At 52.4% G+C, this 16,730-nt stretch overlaps 1 protein-coding gene across 1 annotated transcript; it reads right to left on the bottom strand.

The window, feature by feature from the left end:
* Positions 1 to 6,644: 6,644 nt before the first annotated feature.
* ZP1 (zona pellucida glycoprotein 1) lies at positions 6,645 to 11,538 on the bottom strand. The gene is given in 10 exon segments (XM_032641213.1): positions 6,645 to 6,784; positions 6,787 to 6,827; positions 6,890 to 6,975; positions 6,978 to 7,072; positions 7,152 to 7,294; positions 8,956 to 9,038; positions 9,111 to 9,298; positions 9,777 to 9,836; positions 9,839 to 9,921; positions 11,486 to 11,538. Coding segments are annotated over 10 exon segments (972 nt in total).
* Positions 11,539 to 16,730: the final 5,192 nt, after the last annotated feature.

Here is a 16,730-nt window from a genome sequence, read left to right as displayed (position 1 = left end):
TGTTTTTAAAAACACACACACATAAATAATCTGGGATTTTAGTTGTTTGCTTCTGAAAGTTGACCTGGGTATCTGGTCTTCCTACTGCTGGAACAGAGTGGTACTTTTTCTTTTTAAAATTTATTTTATTTATATTTATTTTTGGCTGCGTTGGGTCTTCGTTGCTGCGTGCAGGCTTTCTCTAGTTGCAGCGAGCGGGGGCTACTCTTCATTGTGGTATGCGGGCTTCTCATTGCCGTGGCCTCTCTTGTTGTAGAGCACGGGCTCTAGGCGCACGGGCTTCAGTAGTTGTGGCGCATGGGCTCACTAGTTGTGGCTCACAGGCTGTAGAGCGCAGGCTCCATAGTTGTGGCGCACAGGCTTAGTTGCTCCGCAGCATGTGCGATCTTCCCGGACCAGGGCTCGAACCCGGGTCCCCTGCACTGGCAGGCGGATTCTTAACCACTGAGCCACCAGGGAAGCCCCAGAGTGGCACTTTTATGTAAAACACCCTTACAGAAATGTCTGGGCATGGAGTCACTTTACAGAGTTGAATTTTGCTTAAGTTGAAGAAACAGGCTGTGAAGTATTCTCCTTTTTATTTAAGGCAAAGCGCCATGATCTCAGTGTAAAGATGAGGGAGCCAGGGGTAGATGGAGAGGGTGGAGATCCCCCTTGGGTATCCCCTAGCTGCAGTCACGGCCCCTGGCCCTCTCCCCAAAAGGCAGGAAGAGAGAAAACCTGACAGGCGCCGAGCAGCTCTGCTTCCTGCCGCAAGTCAGCAAAAATGGTTTGTTAATTATCCCCATCAAGTCTGACTCAACTGTTCTCAAGGCTCAGGTGCCTTCTTATACCAGGAGGTGGTTTCAGGTGAGGGAAGAAGTTTTAAACTGGGCAAATTTGGACTGGATTTTGATATCCAGGAAAGTCAAAACTTAGATCGCTTCCCTCCAGGGAAAGCACAGGGAACTTAGCGCTGCAAGGACCTTCATTGTTCACATACTTTGTACATTTGTTTCTGTAAACAGGACCCTTTGACGTGGAACTGTTGACAGAAATCTATGTACAATGGAAATAGCGTTTGCCGAAGTTACCTATCAAAATCATGAGCCTGTATACACGCAACAGCAGGAGAAAAACACCTGCATTTACTTTTTACAAAAAGTGAATGGATACTTTTATGAGTATATAGGGTAGGGAAGGTCTTTGCTACATTTAAAGATAAAAATAGGACGGAAATAATATTCATCATTACATAATCCTTTCAAACAGCAGGATGGAAGGACCCCATGAAGAAAAACCAATGGCCAACTCAGTGGGAAACTTGAAACATGAGGATATCCACCCCTTGACTTGTGAAAGCTCTTTACAGACAAGGAAACAAACTCAGGAGGATAGATAAGAGACACAAAGAGGCGATTTATAAGATATAATCGGCTGTAAAGATGCTTGGCGTCTAATCAAAGAGGTCCATGTTAAATCAGCAATGCTGTTTACCCAATGATGCTCCGATAGGCAAAGCCGTAGAACGCTACTGACCTGTGATGGCAAGAGTGTGGGGAACAGGCACCCGTACGTTCCCAGAGCCCTACGGTCAAGAGGGATGTAGCTTTCAACCCAGCAGTTCTAAGAATTTCTTCTGAGAAAATGGTAGACGAAGAATTACACGCTTACATAATTGTATTCGAAGGTCAGGAAGTTCCCTGGTGGTCTAGTGGTTAGGATTCGCTGCTTTCACTGCCGTGGCCCAGGTTCAATGCCTGGTCAGGGAACTAAGATCCTGCAAGCTATGTGGCCTGGTCAAAACTTTTTTTAAAACTTGTTTTTAATTTAAAAAAAATTGTTTTTAAAAAAGGAGATCCAATATATAGTTCAACCGTGATACGAAGGAGAATGCAGCTGTTACAAGTAATAGGTAAGGACACAAGATGTCTACCTTCACATGAAAAAGAAAGTTAAAGAGAAAAGTTGGTTACGTAATGTGATTCCAGTTGGCATCTATAGACTCATGCTTGGTTTAAACACAGCATCGATGCCGTTCCCAGAACCACCCTTCCGTGCTGTTTAAACGCTCACAATGAGCTTGTGCAGTGAAGGCAATGGTAAGAAGAGTTGGCCCTGGATGGAGCTGAATCCCTGACCCCTCAGAGCCTGTCAGCCTGGCTCCTCCAAATAACATCCAAGCTGAGAATCCTCACTTATTTCACACTAACCCTGAAAAGTATATCCCGTAGGCCCTGTACAAGCCAGGAGGCTGGACAGAACAAGTCATCCCTAGTCACAGATGGGGAAACAGTCCCAGCTAAGGGGAGTTCCTTAACTAACTTCCATAGCAAGTGTCTGGATCTTCCTGCCTAAGTGCTCTATTCTGCTAGAAGAGCCTAAGGCAGCTGCTTCCCCTAGCCCTTCCTCATCCTGAGCTATAAGCTTGTCCTCATATGGGGAAGAAAAAAAAAAATTTAGGTAAGCATTAGTTTTGGGGCAGGAGGAAGAGAAATTCTGGTAGTTAATCGTACTCAGTAAATGTTGGCTGTTATGTACTATTCTAAGGATTCTTGTCTATTAATTCATTTTATCCAACACCCCTATGGGGATAGGTATTATTCCCATTTTACAGATGAGGAAACCGAGGCCCAGAAGAGTTCAATAACTCAATATCACACAGCTAGTAAGAGGCAGAGCCAGGGTTATAACTCAAACAGCCTGGCTTGTATTCGACCAGTATCCTGAAAACAGAAAAGATGGAGCTGGCCAGGGCTGGAGAGTGCCTCCATGGTGTCAAGGCCACGGGCCTGACTCAAGCACTGTGGTTCCCTTTACGCCACCTCTCTAACTCATGCCCTACCAAAGGCCAGAGAGGTATCTGAAACCAAGTTTGACTTCCCCACCAGATTCTCCAGCGGCCGGCTGAACCCAACCCATTCCACCTAGGTTGGGTTACCTTTCCCACCCTAGAAGCTCTACACGGCAGCAAAGACCTTTCCAGACCAACAAGTCAGAGGTGAAGGCCCATGTCATACATGAGCAGACGGTCGGCAGCACAGCCAGCACTGGTACTGACCTGTCTGGCAGCCGTGCCTGCTATGGCATCAGGCAGCATCAGGGCCAACAGGCTGCCATTCAGCCTGTGCCGACCAACCCTGTGTGGACCAGTCCCAGGGGCCAAGTAAGTGGGAAGGGGGGCTGGTAAGGGGAGGAGTAGCCAGCATCCGCTATGGGAGGCTGGGAGGCTCAAGGGGGCCTTGGGAGGAGCTTGTTCAAGTCAAGGTTAGTTCTTTCGGCCCCGGGAGCTCTGGATTCCCTCATCCATGACGGCAACCAAGTGGCATGCTTCGAGGATGCCCAGTCAGAACTCCTGTGGCTGTGAGAAGGTGACAAGCCCTCACAGGCCATTAGCCCCGCCAGGCTCCCGATTCCCAGCTACTGCTGTTCTTTGACTCTGCCGTGAGTTGACCTCCCCCTACCTTCTCATCCTGCTTTCTCTGCCTGGAATGCTGCCTTTCCTTGCGGAGAGGCAAAGTCTCCTAAATTCAGTCCCGGGAGGCACTGGACTGTACCCAATAATAGAGGCCGCAGTTCTGGAAGGACAGAGCTGACTCTGAAGCTCAAGTCTAAGCTGGGAATGATTCTGTCTAGTCACCACAAGTAGCTTTTCCACACCTGCTTTCACTAGGCTTGAAACAAGGGTCTATTCAGCCTGTTTACCTTCTGTTGCCTTCCAGGAGCTTCTGGGCTTGGCCTGGCTCAGGTCCACAAAGACGCCAACCCCTCGGACCAGGGCAACAGCCAACAGCAAAAGAATTACCCAGAGGAGAGGTCTTGGTTGCAGCTCATGGTGGAACCTGCCAGACAAAGGGATCTGAAGGATGGCAGGGCTGGGCAAGGGCCCCTCCAACTCTCTCCCCAAACCCCAGCCCTTGGTAATCACACTGGGCAGAGCTGAAGCTGCCGTTTTGCAGATGAGGTGGACCCTGGCTAGCTTAGCTTAGTTCCCCAATGAATTCAGTTACACCATCTCCTGCCCTCACTATAGCCAGAGCTTCCCCATCTTGTCAGCGCACCCTGGAGGGCCAAGGCCTGAGGGGCCTGCCCACAGCCTCATACCTGCAGGCCCCAGCGTAGACTCCCACCTGGAGGAATCCTCAAAACCCAGTGGCCCGGGAGAGCTCACCATGCTCTGGGCCTGGCAATGTCATTGTGGTGACCTGAGGCTCACTGCCGTCCTGCTCCCCACGTGGCTCAGAAGCCAGGAACAGGCCTGCAGACATGAAAGAACAAAGGACCCCCCTATTTTGTCCTCCACCCTGGACTCACCTGCAGCCCCAGAGCTACATGTGGTCGAGTAAGTCTTTAGCCCTGAGGGGCAGCAGGCAGAGGTGCCGCAAAGGAAGTAAACCTGGCGGGATGAGGATAAGATCAAGGCACGGGGCTGGCTTAGAGCCCTGGGCACGAAGCACTGAGGCAGGGACATGGCGTCTGGAACCCAGCCCAGGTCCACACTGCTGCCGGCCAGGCAGGAGGGAAGAGATCTGGGCATGCTGACCAGCCCAAGTCCCATGAGTTACAGAGTCATAGGTGCTGCTTCCCAATTTGGAATCTGTGCCTCCCTCGTTCTGGATGGCTCACGTCTGCAGTAGTGGACCCTGCGGGAGGGAACCGCTCTGCCGTGTAGAGCCCTGGCCCCGGCCTTCAGAGTCCCCCTGGGAGGGCCGACTTGCTCCCTTTGCCACCCGACAGATGGGGAGAGGGGATTCCGAGGACGTGGTGTTAACTGGGCAGCAGGAGAGCAGATGTCTAGCGCCCTCTCTTCCTGGCCCTCAATGACCAATGACTGGGGGGCAGGGTTGGGGGGGCGGGTTACCATGGCTTCCAGAAACACAAAGCCACGGGCAGCTCCCAAAAGGTGTAGAAGCAGGGACTTCCCTGGTGGTCCAGTGGGTAAGACTCCACGCTCCCAATGCAGGGGGGGCCGGGTTTGATCCCTGGTCGGGGAAATAGATCCTGCATGCATGCCGCAATGAAGATCCTGCGTGCCACAACTAAGACCTGGTGCAACCAAAATAAATAAATAAATTTAAAAAAAAAAAAAAAAGGGAGTAGAAGCAGGAGGAACTGACCTGAACCGGCACCCAGCAGCGTAACTAACAGGTACCCCTTCATCCAGCAGGCGAGGGGCTCTTGGCTCAGGAAGAGGCACACAGCTGAGCTGGTTATTCAGCTGCCCTCCCAGGTGCTAACCAGTGACATCTGTCTACATCTGATGGAATGTCATGCATCTATTTAAAATATATAGAGGGCTTCCCTGGTGGCGCAGTGGTTGAGAATCTGCCTGCCAATGCAGGGGACACAGGTTCGAGCTCTGGTCTGGGAAGATCCCACTTGCTGCGGAGCAACTGGGCCCGTGAGCCACAACTACTGAGCCTGCGCGTCTGGAGCCTGTGCTCCGCAACAAGAGAGGCCGCGATAGTGAGAGGCCCGCGCACCGCGATGAAGAGTGGCCCCTGCTTGCCGCAACTAGAGAAAGCCCTCGTACAGAAACGAAGACCCAACACAGTCAAAAATAAATATAAAAATAAATTTAAAAAAAAAAGACTGGGAAATATTTAAAATATATATATATATAGAGAGAGAGAGATCTGTCTATATTAAGGTGAAAGATTTATATTGTTCAGTAGAACGAAAGTTAAACAGTAGTGTGTGGCCTATGGTGCCATTTATAGATTATGTAGAAAATCCTAAATATACACTAAGTGTATCCATATTTACCGTCTGCAGAAGTTGAGTTATAAAAATTCAAAGCAGGGACTTCCCTGGTGGCGCAGTGGTTGGGAATCCGCCTGCCAATGCAGGGGACATGGGTTCGAGCCCTGGACCGGGAAGATCCCACATGCTGCGGGGCAGCTAGGCCCGTGTGCCACAACTACTGAGCCTGTGTGCCACAATTACTGAAGCTCATGTGCCTACAGCCTGTGCTCCGCAGCAAGAGAGGCCACCACAATGAGAAGCCCGCACACTGCAGCGAAGAGTAGCCCCCATTCACCACAACTAGAGAAAGCCTGTGCACAGCAAAGAAGACTCAATGCAGCCATAAATAAATAAATAAATTTATTAAAAAAAAAAAAAATTCAAAGCAGAGGGACTTCCCTGGTAGCGCAGTGGTTGAGAATCCGCCTGCCAGTGCAGGGGACATGGGTTCGAGCCCTGGTCCGGGTAGATCCCACATGCCGTGGAGCAACTAAGCCCATGCGCCACAGCTACTGAGCCCATGCTCTAGAGCCTGCAAGCCACAACTACTGAAGCCCACGTGCCTAGAGCCCGAGCTCCGCAACAAGAGAAGCCACCGCAGTGAGAAGCCCGCACGCAGCAATGAAGAGCCAACGCGGCCAAAAATAAACTAATGAATTAAAATAAAATTCAAAGCAGAATTATGCTGAACACATCATTTCTAGAGTCAGAAGTGAGGCCACTCTGGAGCACCATGCCCGGCTCAGGTTAGGGTTGATTGCCTTCGCGATCCGGCATTTTCCTTCCTCCCTCTGGAGTGGTTTGCAGGTCGGGGCTCACTGCCCTGCACAGCACTCAGGAAGACCAAGTCCCGTCTGGGGACCTTTGTCCGCATTAGCTCGCAGGGGGCTGGAGGGATTTGGTGACCCGCTCATCCCTGCCTAGCAGACGGGGAGCAGGCAGGAGGAACACATGCTTCTGAGTGGTCCCCCGCGGGCCCTCCAGGAGCCAGTGTCCAGGGGGCCGAAGGTGGCAACGGTGAAGCACTGGTAGTGAGAGTGGCAGGGCAGAGCTACCCTTCCAAGGCCATCATTCAGGTCCTGAGCTGTCCACCGAAAGGACACCTGAGGAGGTTGAGAAGTCAAGGAGGGGGAGGGGGAGGGGGCAGCTCCAGCACCACCGCCACTTGCCCGACTGGATGGGCCACTGGAAGGGGTTGGCGGTGGGAGCGGCCCAGTGCTGGTGCAGCACCAGGACCAGAACGGGGTCTCGTCCTCCTGCAGGAGCCAGACCTCCATGGGGTCAGACTCTTGAAGCAGCCCCACAATGGGGTGGTCCCCCTCCCTGTGGTAGGAACTAAAAGCCTTGTCTGCAGGGAGAGGGGCTCATGAACTTCGGTCGACTGTATGTCTGGGAAGTGGGGGTGGGTAGAGAAAGCACAGGGACACCGTATCCTTTTCCCTTGTCGATCTGCCGCTGAAGCCTCAGGGGGCTGTACTGGGTCACAGTGGCTGGATGGGGAGGAAAGAGGGACGCCTGGAGGGGCAGGAAGTCACTGGCATTGAAGACACAGTGGATGTGAAGCCTGAAGTCCCAGTTGGAGAGGATGGAGGAGAGAAGACACAGAATCAGCGCATCCAGATTACTGTACTATGTGGATGCGACATACGAGGCTTGGTCCAGCGGGGCGGATGGATGCCACCTGCAATCACCTGGGTAATGTGCATCGTTTTGCCCCGTCCTCTGCCCACCACGTCTTGTCTTCTCGGGACAGTTCGAGTCTGCTGTGCCAGGCCATCTTCTAGATGGAGAGGCTGGAGCCCCCTGGGGCTGACAGATGCCCAACCCTGTCCTGAAAGCTCTGTCATCTCACAGGACCCGGGTTTGAATCTTATCAGCATTCACTGGCCGCTTAACCTAAGCCCTCAATCTCTTCATTTGCACAATGGCGCTGACCCCCTCCCTCCAAAGGCTGTGCTTAAGGATCAAGTGAGGTCACGAGATAGCGCGCTGGGGTCATCCTTGTCCTTGCGGTTGTGGCTGGTCTGCCACTGGGTCCCGTGCGCCTGGCTGGCCTGCGTGGCACTGCACACACCCGGTGGGGGTACGGGCACGCCGGCACCCGGAGATGTTCTGCAAGAAGAGCTGACCCACCCTCCCCCAGCTCCTGAGCGCTCGACCTTCACTTGTACTTGTGGCAGAGCCCTGGGTTCGGGCCTGGGCCAGTGCCCTTGGGGAGGACGTCCTACCAATGGAGACCAGGGCCTGGCACAAAGAAGGTGTCAGTACTCACGAGTGATTCCACCCCGACCGGAAGGCCTTTCCTCTGCGGGGCCCTCCAGCTCATTCCTGATGGCCTACAGCTGTTTCGCCTTACGCTTCCCTTCTGTGATGAGTTCTGGCTAGCTCCCGTAGCTTTTAAATCCTGGTGTCCAAAGCATGACAGATTTGTCCCCCGGTCCCCCTGGGAATACATAACATTTTAAAGGAAAAGACATTTGAACCCTGATGCCAGCAGCCTGCCCCAGCCCTCATGGCAGGAAGGGTGGGAAAAAAAGACATCTGGAAACCCACTCAGTGCCAAGCACAGAATTCCTACACCCCGTGGTTACCATATTAGTTCAGGCTGAGGTTGGCGCCTGGCGGCTGGGGTTGAGACAGGTGTGACAAGCTCAGATGTCCTCAGGGGTTACCCCCTGGCATCCTGGGTTCCTGGCTCGTTTTGCCACCTGAGTCAGCAGGTGCCGGTGGCCCCTTTCAGTGAGGGGTTCTCCCTCAGCTCCTCCCCCACCCCACCCCGCACCCTCAGAGCTTCAGCCCCAGCTGTCTTCTGCCTCATCTGGGGCTTTGTAACCTCTGAGATCAGGAGGTGGCAACGGTCAGGCACAGCCTTGGCTTCTTCCTGGGGCCTGGAAGGGGACTTTTCAGCTCCTTGGTGCTTCGTTTCTCAGCTCAGTTCCTGGAGGGATAAAGGTGAGGGCTCTCGAGGACTCCGGCCCTCTCAGGCCCTGCTGTGGCTTCTGCCTGCCAGGCGTGGGCAGGCCCGGTCTAATGCTCACATCAGCTCTGGTTGAGAGGCGTTGCGCCGGCCTGGGGGGCCGGTGGTGCTGGGAAGAGGTAAGTAGCTCATCTGAGGTCACACAGTAGGTGATAGCAGAGCTTGGACATGACCCCAGATGGCTCCAAAGCCTGTGCTAAGCTCACCTGTGCTCCCTTCACACCCAAGCCCGCGGCCCAGCCTGTGTGAGGAAGGCGCCGTCCTACATGATGGAACCGTGTGGCCCCATCCAGATGCCGATGTTGGACACCAACTGGTTCTGCTGGATGCCGTCCACCTGTAGGAAGAGACAGCTGGGCGAGGCCCTTCCAGGGGGTGGTCATGGGCACCAGTGTGGCCCCCACTCTACCTGGACTGTGGTGTCACAGCAGGTGAGAGGGCCAGCCGTGGAGACCACGGAGGATCCCACCTCCTGGTTTCGGAGCAGCTGGGGGGCGGTGCAGACCAGTTGGACGTTGATTAGTGTTCTGCACACCAAGGCTGTTTCTCGGGACACCACCAGGACGAAGTGACTGTTTCTGAAGCACTGGACGGTCACTGGGACGAAGGCAGATCAAAGAGGAGGGTCAGTGCCTTGGGGTTCAGGGTCCATCATAAACACGGTGTGGGGAGGGCCTGGGCGACCGTCAGCATTTGAGGGCTGACCTGGCTTCTCTCACTGCCCTTTCTTGCAGTGGTAACTCCAGCAAAGCCTTCACAGACCAGACTTTCTCATGCAGGCAACAGACAGGCAAACTACACTCTAAAAGTAGGGTCACCATTTAATTTATCATCCACGCTGGAATGTTCTAGATCTACGGGAGGGGTACATGTAAAGATAGATTAACTGTTATCAGGCTGGGGCAGGTGGTCACCGCATCTAAAGATCTCTTCTGCGGTCCATTCTGGGGGCCAGGCTCTCCTGGGAACGGGGCGTGGAGCAGTTTCATCACTGGTGGGTGGGGTGGGGGAGGAAGCCCTCCTATTCCTTCAGCATTCAGGGGACAAGGGCCTTGCTTGGTCTGGAAAGTGGCGCCTGTGTTGCCATAGTAACAGGGACCCTCTCTGGTGTTGTCATGACAGCAGCCAGCTGATGGGCTTCCTTTGAACTTCTTCTCACTCTGCGGGGGATGTGCCTGGAGGCCACCTGGCACTCTTCCTGAGTCAGAGGGTACCTAGGTCTGGGGACAAGCGTGGTGAGGACATGAAAAGGAGCCACGTGGGCTGCAGACCTCCAGGGAAATGGAGGGCAGTGGCTTCGTAGAGCCCAGCAAAGGGCTGTCAGTCCCCCCGATCCTCAGGAAGGCTCCCGACAGAGTGTGCGCGCACGGAGGACTCCTCCGTGCCTCCGTAAGCTGGCTTGTCAGCGGCTCCCCACCGTGTTCCAAGGTGCCCCGCTGGGGTCGCGCTAGGGTGGGGTGGGTGGGTCCAGGGACAGTGAGGCAGGGGTTAAATGGGCTAAGCTGTCCTCTGGGGTAGGGCGGAGGGGGTGCGGATGAGGGGCAGGAAGTGAGAATGTGGTGGGCGGTGCCAGGTGGGAGTCCGGAGTCCAGGTGTGATCAGGTTTGGGACGGATGATCAGAGTGACCACTGGGCTGCACAGCTTCCACGAACACCCTCAGGCGGGAGTGCCCATCCTACAGGAGAGAGGGCGACAGGGGAGCAGCATCCGGGCAGAGGAAGGATCAGTGCCCAGGACTTAGCCTTCCTCGCCCACCAGCCCGTTGAGCGGCCTTGGCTTCCGATGTGTCCCTGGTCCTTGAGGGAACTCTCTAGCCTGACACTGTGTTAGGGCAAGCTGGTTCCCAGCCATGGGGTCTCCCCCAGAGCAGTGAGATCCCTACCTTCTCCAGCACATGGCAGTCTTTGTAATTGGCAGAAAAAGACCGTGCGCCCCTGGGGCTCGGCGGTCACCCGTGATGACAGATGGAGCAGCTGTTCACCTCAGACGGGTTCCCAATTCATCTGGAATGGGGGGAGGGGAGATGGGGATGGAGGGAAGGAGTCACGGATGCTGAAGGGGGAAGCCAGAGGCCGTTGGACTCTGCTGAGAAGACTCCCCACTCAGGAGAAGAAGTACCTCCTAGAGGTCTCCTGGGGGATTAAGGCCATTAATACCACTGTGGCTGTTACCGATAACAAACAAGAGAACAGACAATTAGATAATGTGGCCTCCTGGCTGGGATCCTAAAACAGAAAAGGACCTTAGGTGAAAGCTAAGGAAATGGACTTTAGTTATAACAATGTGTCAACATTGGTTCATTAATTGTAATAAATGTACCATCCTAATGTGAGATGTTAATTACAGGGGGAGCTGTGTGGGGTATATGGGAACTTTCTGTGCTATCTTCTCAGGTTTTCTGTAAATCTGGGACAGTTCTAAGAAATAAAGTCTATTAACAACAACCAGCCTGGCTCACAGACAGGGGCGCTTCCCACGCGCCCAGCAGGGTCCCAAGCCTTGCTTGTATTAGCTCATCAGGGGCCGTCCTCCGAGGGAGGGGCTGTCCCTGTCCTCAGTCCTCGTCTCCCGGAAGCCTTACCGCAGGGTCTGGAGGAGCCCAGCTCAGCCAGCGTTAGTCCCCACAGGTCGTTATAATTCATAGCAGCGGGGAGAGCATGTGGCCTGGTAGTTAGAGTCTGGTTCCAGTCCAGCCCCCTGGTCACTTTCTGGCTGTGACCTGGGACACATCATTTTTCTGAGCTTCGGTTTCCCGTTTGTGGATTGGGGTTGATATTGCTTACCTCGCAGGGTGACGGGAGACCGAGAGAGACAAATACTGGGGGTGATAAGTCATTTGTGACAACGACTGAACACTTGGTAGTGATCAGCTTTTACTGTGGTTAGCGCCGAGGTGGGGGAAGCTCCGTGCGTTAAGGGCCCTGGGAGCAGAGCAGGTAGAGCCTGCGAACCCAGAGGCAGGGCAGTTTCTGGAGGGAAGGCTGCCTGAGCAGAAGCAGAGGCGCCGGTGGGCACAGGGGGTGCCGTCGAGGGGAGCGGTATTGTGCCAAAGAGGAGGGGATTTGGGGGGGGGGGTGGGCAGGGCATAGAGAGGTGGGGAAACATCGGACTTAAGCTGGGCTGGGAAGGGGAGGAGATGTGGCTGGAGGGGGGCAGGGGCTGGTGAGGTGACCTTCCTGCGGGACGATGGGAGGTTTTCAACTTTTTATTTTGAAATACTTCCATTCTTACTGAAAAGAAGTTCCATATATCCTTCACCCAGATTGCTCAAACGTTAACTGTTAACTTCCTTTTACATTTGTTTCAGCGCTCACCTTCTCTCTGATTGTATGTACGCGCGCACACACATACACACACACATAATTTCTTCCATATAGCGTGAGAGAGCTGGTTGCAGACGTGACGGACTCTGAACACTGCGGTGTGTATTTCTTAAAAAACAAGCAACCACAGTTAAAAGATCAAAATCAGGGATTCAACATTGGTATGACACAACTGTCTAATCTATGAACCTTATTCAATTCACCTATTGTCCTCGTGCTTTTACAGCAAAGGAGAAGGATTTTTTCCCAGGCCAGGTCCAGTCCAAGGTCAGGACCATGTTCCTTGGGCCTCTTCCAATCTGGGACAATCCCTCTGTCTGTGTCTTTCATAGCGTGAATATTTTTGAGGAGTACAGGCCAGTTATTTTGCAGCATGGCCCTCATTTGGGTTTGTCTCGGGTTTCCCCCTGCTTAGACACAGTTTATGCATTTTTGGTGGTGTATGGGTTGCTAGGGCCACCACAACAAAATACCATAGGCTTGGTGGCGGAAACAATAGAAATGTATTTTCTCACAGTTCTGGAAGTTGGAAGTCCAAGATCATGCTGTCAGAAGTCTGGCTTCTTCTGAGGCTTCTCTCCCCTTGACTTGCAGGTGTCCGCCTTCTTGCTAAGCCCTCACATGTGCGCATACACTCCTGATGTCTCTTTATGGGTCCAAATTTCTTCTCCTTCTAAGCACACCAGTCTGATTGGATTAGGACCCACCCTAAAGGCCCCATTTTAACTTCATCACTTCTTAAAGACCCCATCTCCAAATACAGTCACATTCTGAGGTACTGGGGATTAGGGCTTCAATATATGAATAGAGGCACAGTTCAACCCATAACAGGCAGCAACACCCCAGAGGTGATGTTGTGTCCTTCTAGTTGCATTCAAACCCAAGGCTCATCGTACGGCTTGTCCTATTACTGCTGATAGATCTTTGATCACTGGGTGAGATGGGGTTGGCCAGGTTTCTCCACTCTACAGCTACCGTGTTTCTCTTTGGAAATAGAAAGTATATTATGGGGAGATATTTTGAGACTACTCAATTATCCCGCCTCTCAGCAAACATTCACCCACTGGTGTGCTGGTTCTCCAATCCATCATTCCTTCTGTCAATACGTTGCTTCGCATTCTGTTGTAACAGAGAGCTTTCCCTGATGGGGGGTTTTAGGTGCCAGGGAGAACACCAGACAGAGGAGTTGAGAGACCTGGATTCTATCCTGCTTTCACCTCTCAGGAGCCAAGGGACCTTCCCCATCTGTAAAATAGGCATGGAATTAGATAATACTCAGAGAGGTGTTTTCTAACGGATCACGGACCTTACTCATGAGGAAGGCATCTCTCCCAAGTCCCTGGAAAGGCAGAGAAAGAGCAGGGGAGCTTCCTCATGGCCAAGGGCAGAAGGATGCCTTCGAGAAAAGTGGTGCTGAGCTGTCCTGGAGAGAGAGGGCCCTGAGACCTTGGTCATGACTCTACATTCTCGCAAAGACTCACGGGCACCAGAGCTCATCTGCCCGATGCTGGGTGGCCTCAGCCTGCAGCGGCTTGAAGCAGGGTTTCAGTGCCCAGCCAGGGATTGAGGTCAGGTCACGGCAGTGAGAGCGCTGAATCCTAGTCACTAGACCACAAGGGACAAGTGGCCAGTTACAAAGCCCTGGCCCATCAGCTGTGTAGAGATGAATTTCCATATAGAGATGGAAAGTAGTGAAACAAGTAAAGTGTTTATTAGGAGGAAAAGGGTTACGTGTGGATAGACACACGGGCGGGCTGAGAGAGAGAGAGAGAGTCATGCCCTTGTGATAGTTTGAATCACTTATATGGGGCATTCCTTCCCGGTTTCCTTTGGCCAATCATCTTGCTTTGCCTGGTTCTGAGGCCGTATTTGGTTTATCTCAGAGTCCTCCCATGTGTGCACACGCATCTCTTAGCCAAGATGGATTCTAGCGAAGAGAGCTATGGGTAGGTTGACATCACTTACTACGAGATGATGCCCCCTCCCTTTTGACCTCTGAGGAGCCCTTCTGCACATGTAGAGTTGGGAAGGACTCCTTGACTTCAAGAATGAGGAATATTTGGTCTTTTATGTCTTTTCTGGGCACGGCTCAGCTATTCTTTTTTTTTTTTTTTTTTTTTTTTGCGGTACGCGGGCCTCTCACTGCTGTGGCCTCTCCCGTTGCGGAGCACAGGCTCCGGACGCGCAGGCTCAGCGGCCATGGCTCACGGGCCCAGCCGCTCCGCGGCACGTGGGATCTTCCCGGACCGGGGCACGAACCCACGTCCCCTGCATCGGCAGGCGGACTCTCAACCACTGCGCCACCAGGGCTATAGCTAAGGGCTATTCTTTTGCTCCTCATCTTGGAGTATCTGTCCGCAGGCAACAGACTCTGGCTGCTCAGCCTGGGGCCCATCTATCTCCTGCCTCAAGCCTGAAGCTCCAATGCTCACCCACTAGAGACCTTGGGAAAGTCACCTACCGGCTTGGTGACTCCATTTCCTCATCTGTATAATGGGGCTAATAAGGGGACATAAATTGTAGGGTTGCTCTGAGGATTAAATAAATAACCCATGTAAAGCACTGAGAACAATCTGCGTGTGGTAATCATTTGAACGTGATAGTGATGAAAACCACCGTAATTTTTTATGGTTGAGGACAGAGGGTCAGATCAGGGTGACTTGACTTGGAACCTCGGCTTCCCTCTTGGCCTCGTTCTAAACCTCAGTTTGTTTATCTCTTTCTCATCTTTTTAAACTTAGTCCTTTTTATTTTTGAAAATTGGACTTGAGTTTCTGAATCTGTAAAGTGGGATTAAAAATAAGGTCAAGGGTCTGTCCTTGTGGCACAGTGGTTAAGACTCCACGCTCCCAATGCAGGGGGCCCAGGTTTGTTCCTTGGTCAGGGAAATAGATCCCACAGGCATGATGCGACTAAGTGTTTACATGCCACAACTAAGGAGCCCGTCTGCTGCAACTAAGACCTAGTGCAACGAAGTAAATAAATAAATATTAAAAAAAATAAGGTCAAAGTCACTGAGGCGCTGAGAATTCCATGTCAGTTCTCCACCCCATCTGTTTTTTTTGTTTTTTGTTTATTTTTGGTTGCACCACAAGGCAGTGGAAATTCCCAGACCAGGGATCACGGATCAAGCCCGTGCCCCCTGCAGTGGAAGTGCGGAGTCTTAACCACTGGACCATCAGGGAAGTTCTCACCCAATCTGTTCTGCTAATAAAAGCCAGGGACAGAGGGAGGGTACCAGTGGAGGAAGGGGCCTTTCTAGGCTGGAAAGACAAGGCTGCCGGGGAATGGGATACTGTGATTTATGATAAGAAATATATATTTGGTTTTTGTCCCCATCCTGGCAGAGCTCCTAAACACCCTGGGAATTTCCTGGGAGGAGAGCAAAACAAAGGTGTCTTTTGTTATGTTGTTGAGGTTCCTTTAGGAAGGCACCTAGCGTTGGGAGCTTGCTGCCAAGGGAACCAACCACATGGTTAGAGGATTAGCACACATCCCCCCTTCCCCACCTCTTGGGAGGGAAGAGGGGCTGGAGATTGAGGTCACTCACCAACAGCCAATGATTCAATCAATCATGTCTATGTAGCGAAGCCACCATAAAACCCTCAAAGGACGAGGTTAAGAGCTTCCACTTTGGTGAACATGTGGAGATATGGGGAGAGTAGCACCCAGAGAGCACGGAGGCTCTGCGCCCCTCCCGTATACCTTACCCTGTGCATCTCTTCCATCTGGCTGTTCCTGAAAAACGTTTCTCTGAGATCTGTGAGCTGTTCTAACAAATTAATCAAACCCAAGGAGAGGGTCGTTGGAAACTCAGACTGATAGCCAGTTCAGATCAGAAGAAGAGGTGACACCTGGACTTGTGATTGGTGTCTGAGTAGGGGGAGGGGACAGTCTTATAGGACTGAGTCCTTACCCTGTGGAATCTGATGTTATATCTCCGTGGAGATAGTGTCAGAATTGAATTGCAGGCCACCCAGCTGGTGTCATGGGGAAAAAACCCCACACAAAATCATAGGGACCAAAGCATGTATGGGACCCAGCAGGAAGCAGGTCACCTCACCCCAGGGGCTTGCAGACAGACCCAGGGGAAGCCCTAGCCATGGTCCCTGTGTCATGGGGAAGAACAAAGCTGACTCCATATTGGATCTGTTTCTTTTACTTTAACCTCTGTATTCTATTTCTTTTGCTACAAGTTAATCACGAAAGGGATTTTGCCTATAAGCTTAAATTATACATAATGGCGCACCTCTGGGAACCCTGCCACCCAGGTAATGAGTGTTAAGCTAAAATCCCTTTGTTTAGCTCACAGGAAACATCCTGACCAAGCCCACCTGTGAATGGCTGTAGGAAAGAAGAAATTAACACATCCCCTCTGGAGTCTGGCTGGAACCGGGAAGTGTTTGACTTTACCCCCCCCCCCCCCCCCCCCCCCCCCCCCCCCCCCCCCCCCCCACCTTTTAGTATAAAAGAAGCCTGAGTTCTAACTCAGGCAAGATAATCCTTTGGGACACAAGTCTACCATCTTCTTGGTCTCCTGGCTTTCTGAATAAGTCGCTAGGCCTTGCCCCAACAATTGGTCTCTCAGTTTACTGGCAAACAGTGTGGCAAACAGTACGAACTTGGACTCGGTAACACCTGTGGATCCTGTTGGCTGCGGAGATGCTTCCCGAAGCTTGTGGAGCATGTTTAACAGCAGAAAGTC

The sequence above is a fragment of the Phocoena sinus genome, chromosome 8 (assembly GCF_008692025.1).
Source record: "Phocoena sinus isolate mPhoSin1 chromosome 8, mPhoSin1.pri, whole genome shotgun sequence".
Taxonomy (NCBI): domain Eukaryota; kingdom Metazoa; phylum Chordata; class Mammalia; order Artiodactyla; family Phocoenidae; genus Phocoena; species Phocoena sinus.
This window is presented reverse-complemented; position numbering and strand designations above follow the sequence as displayed.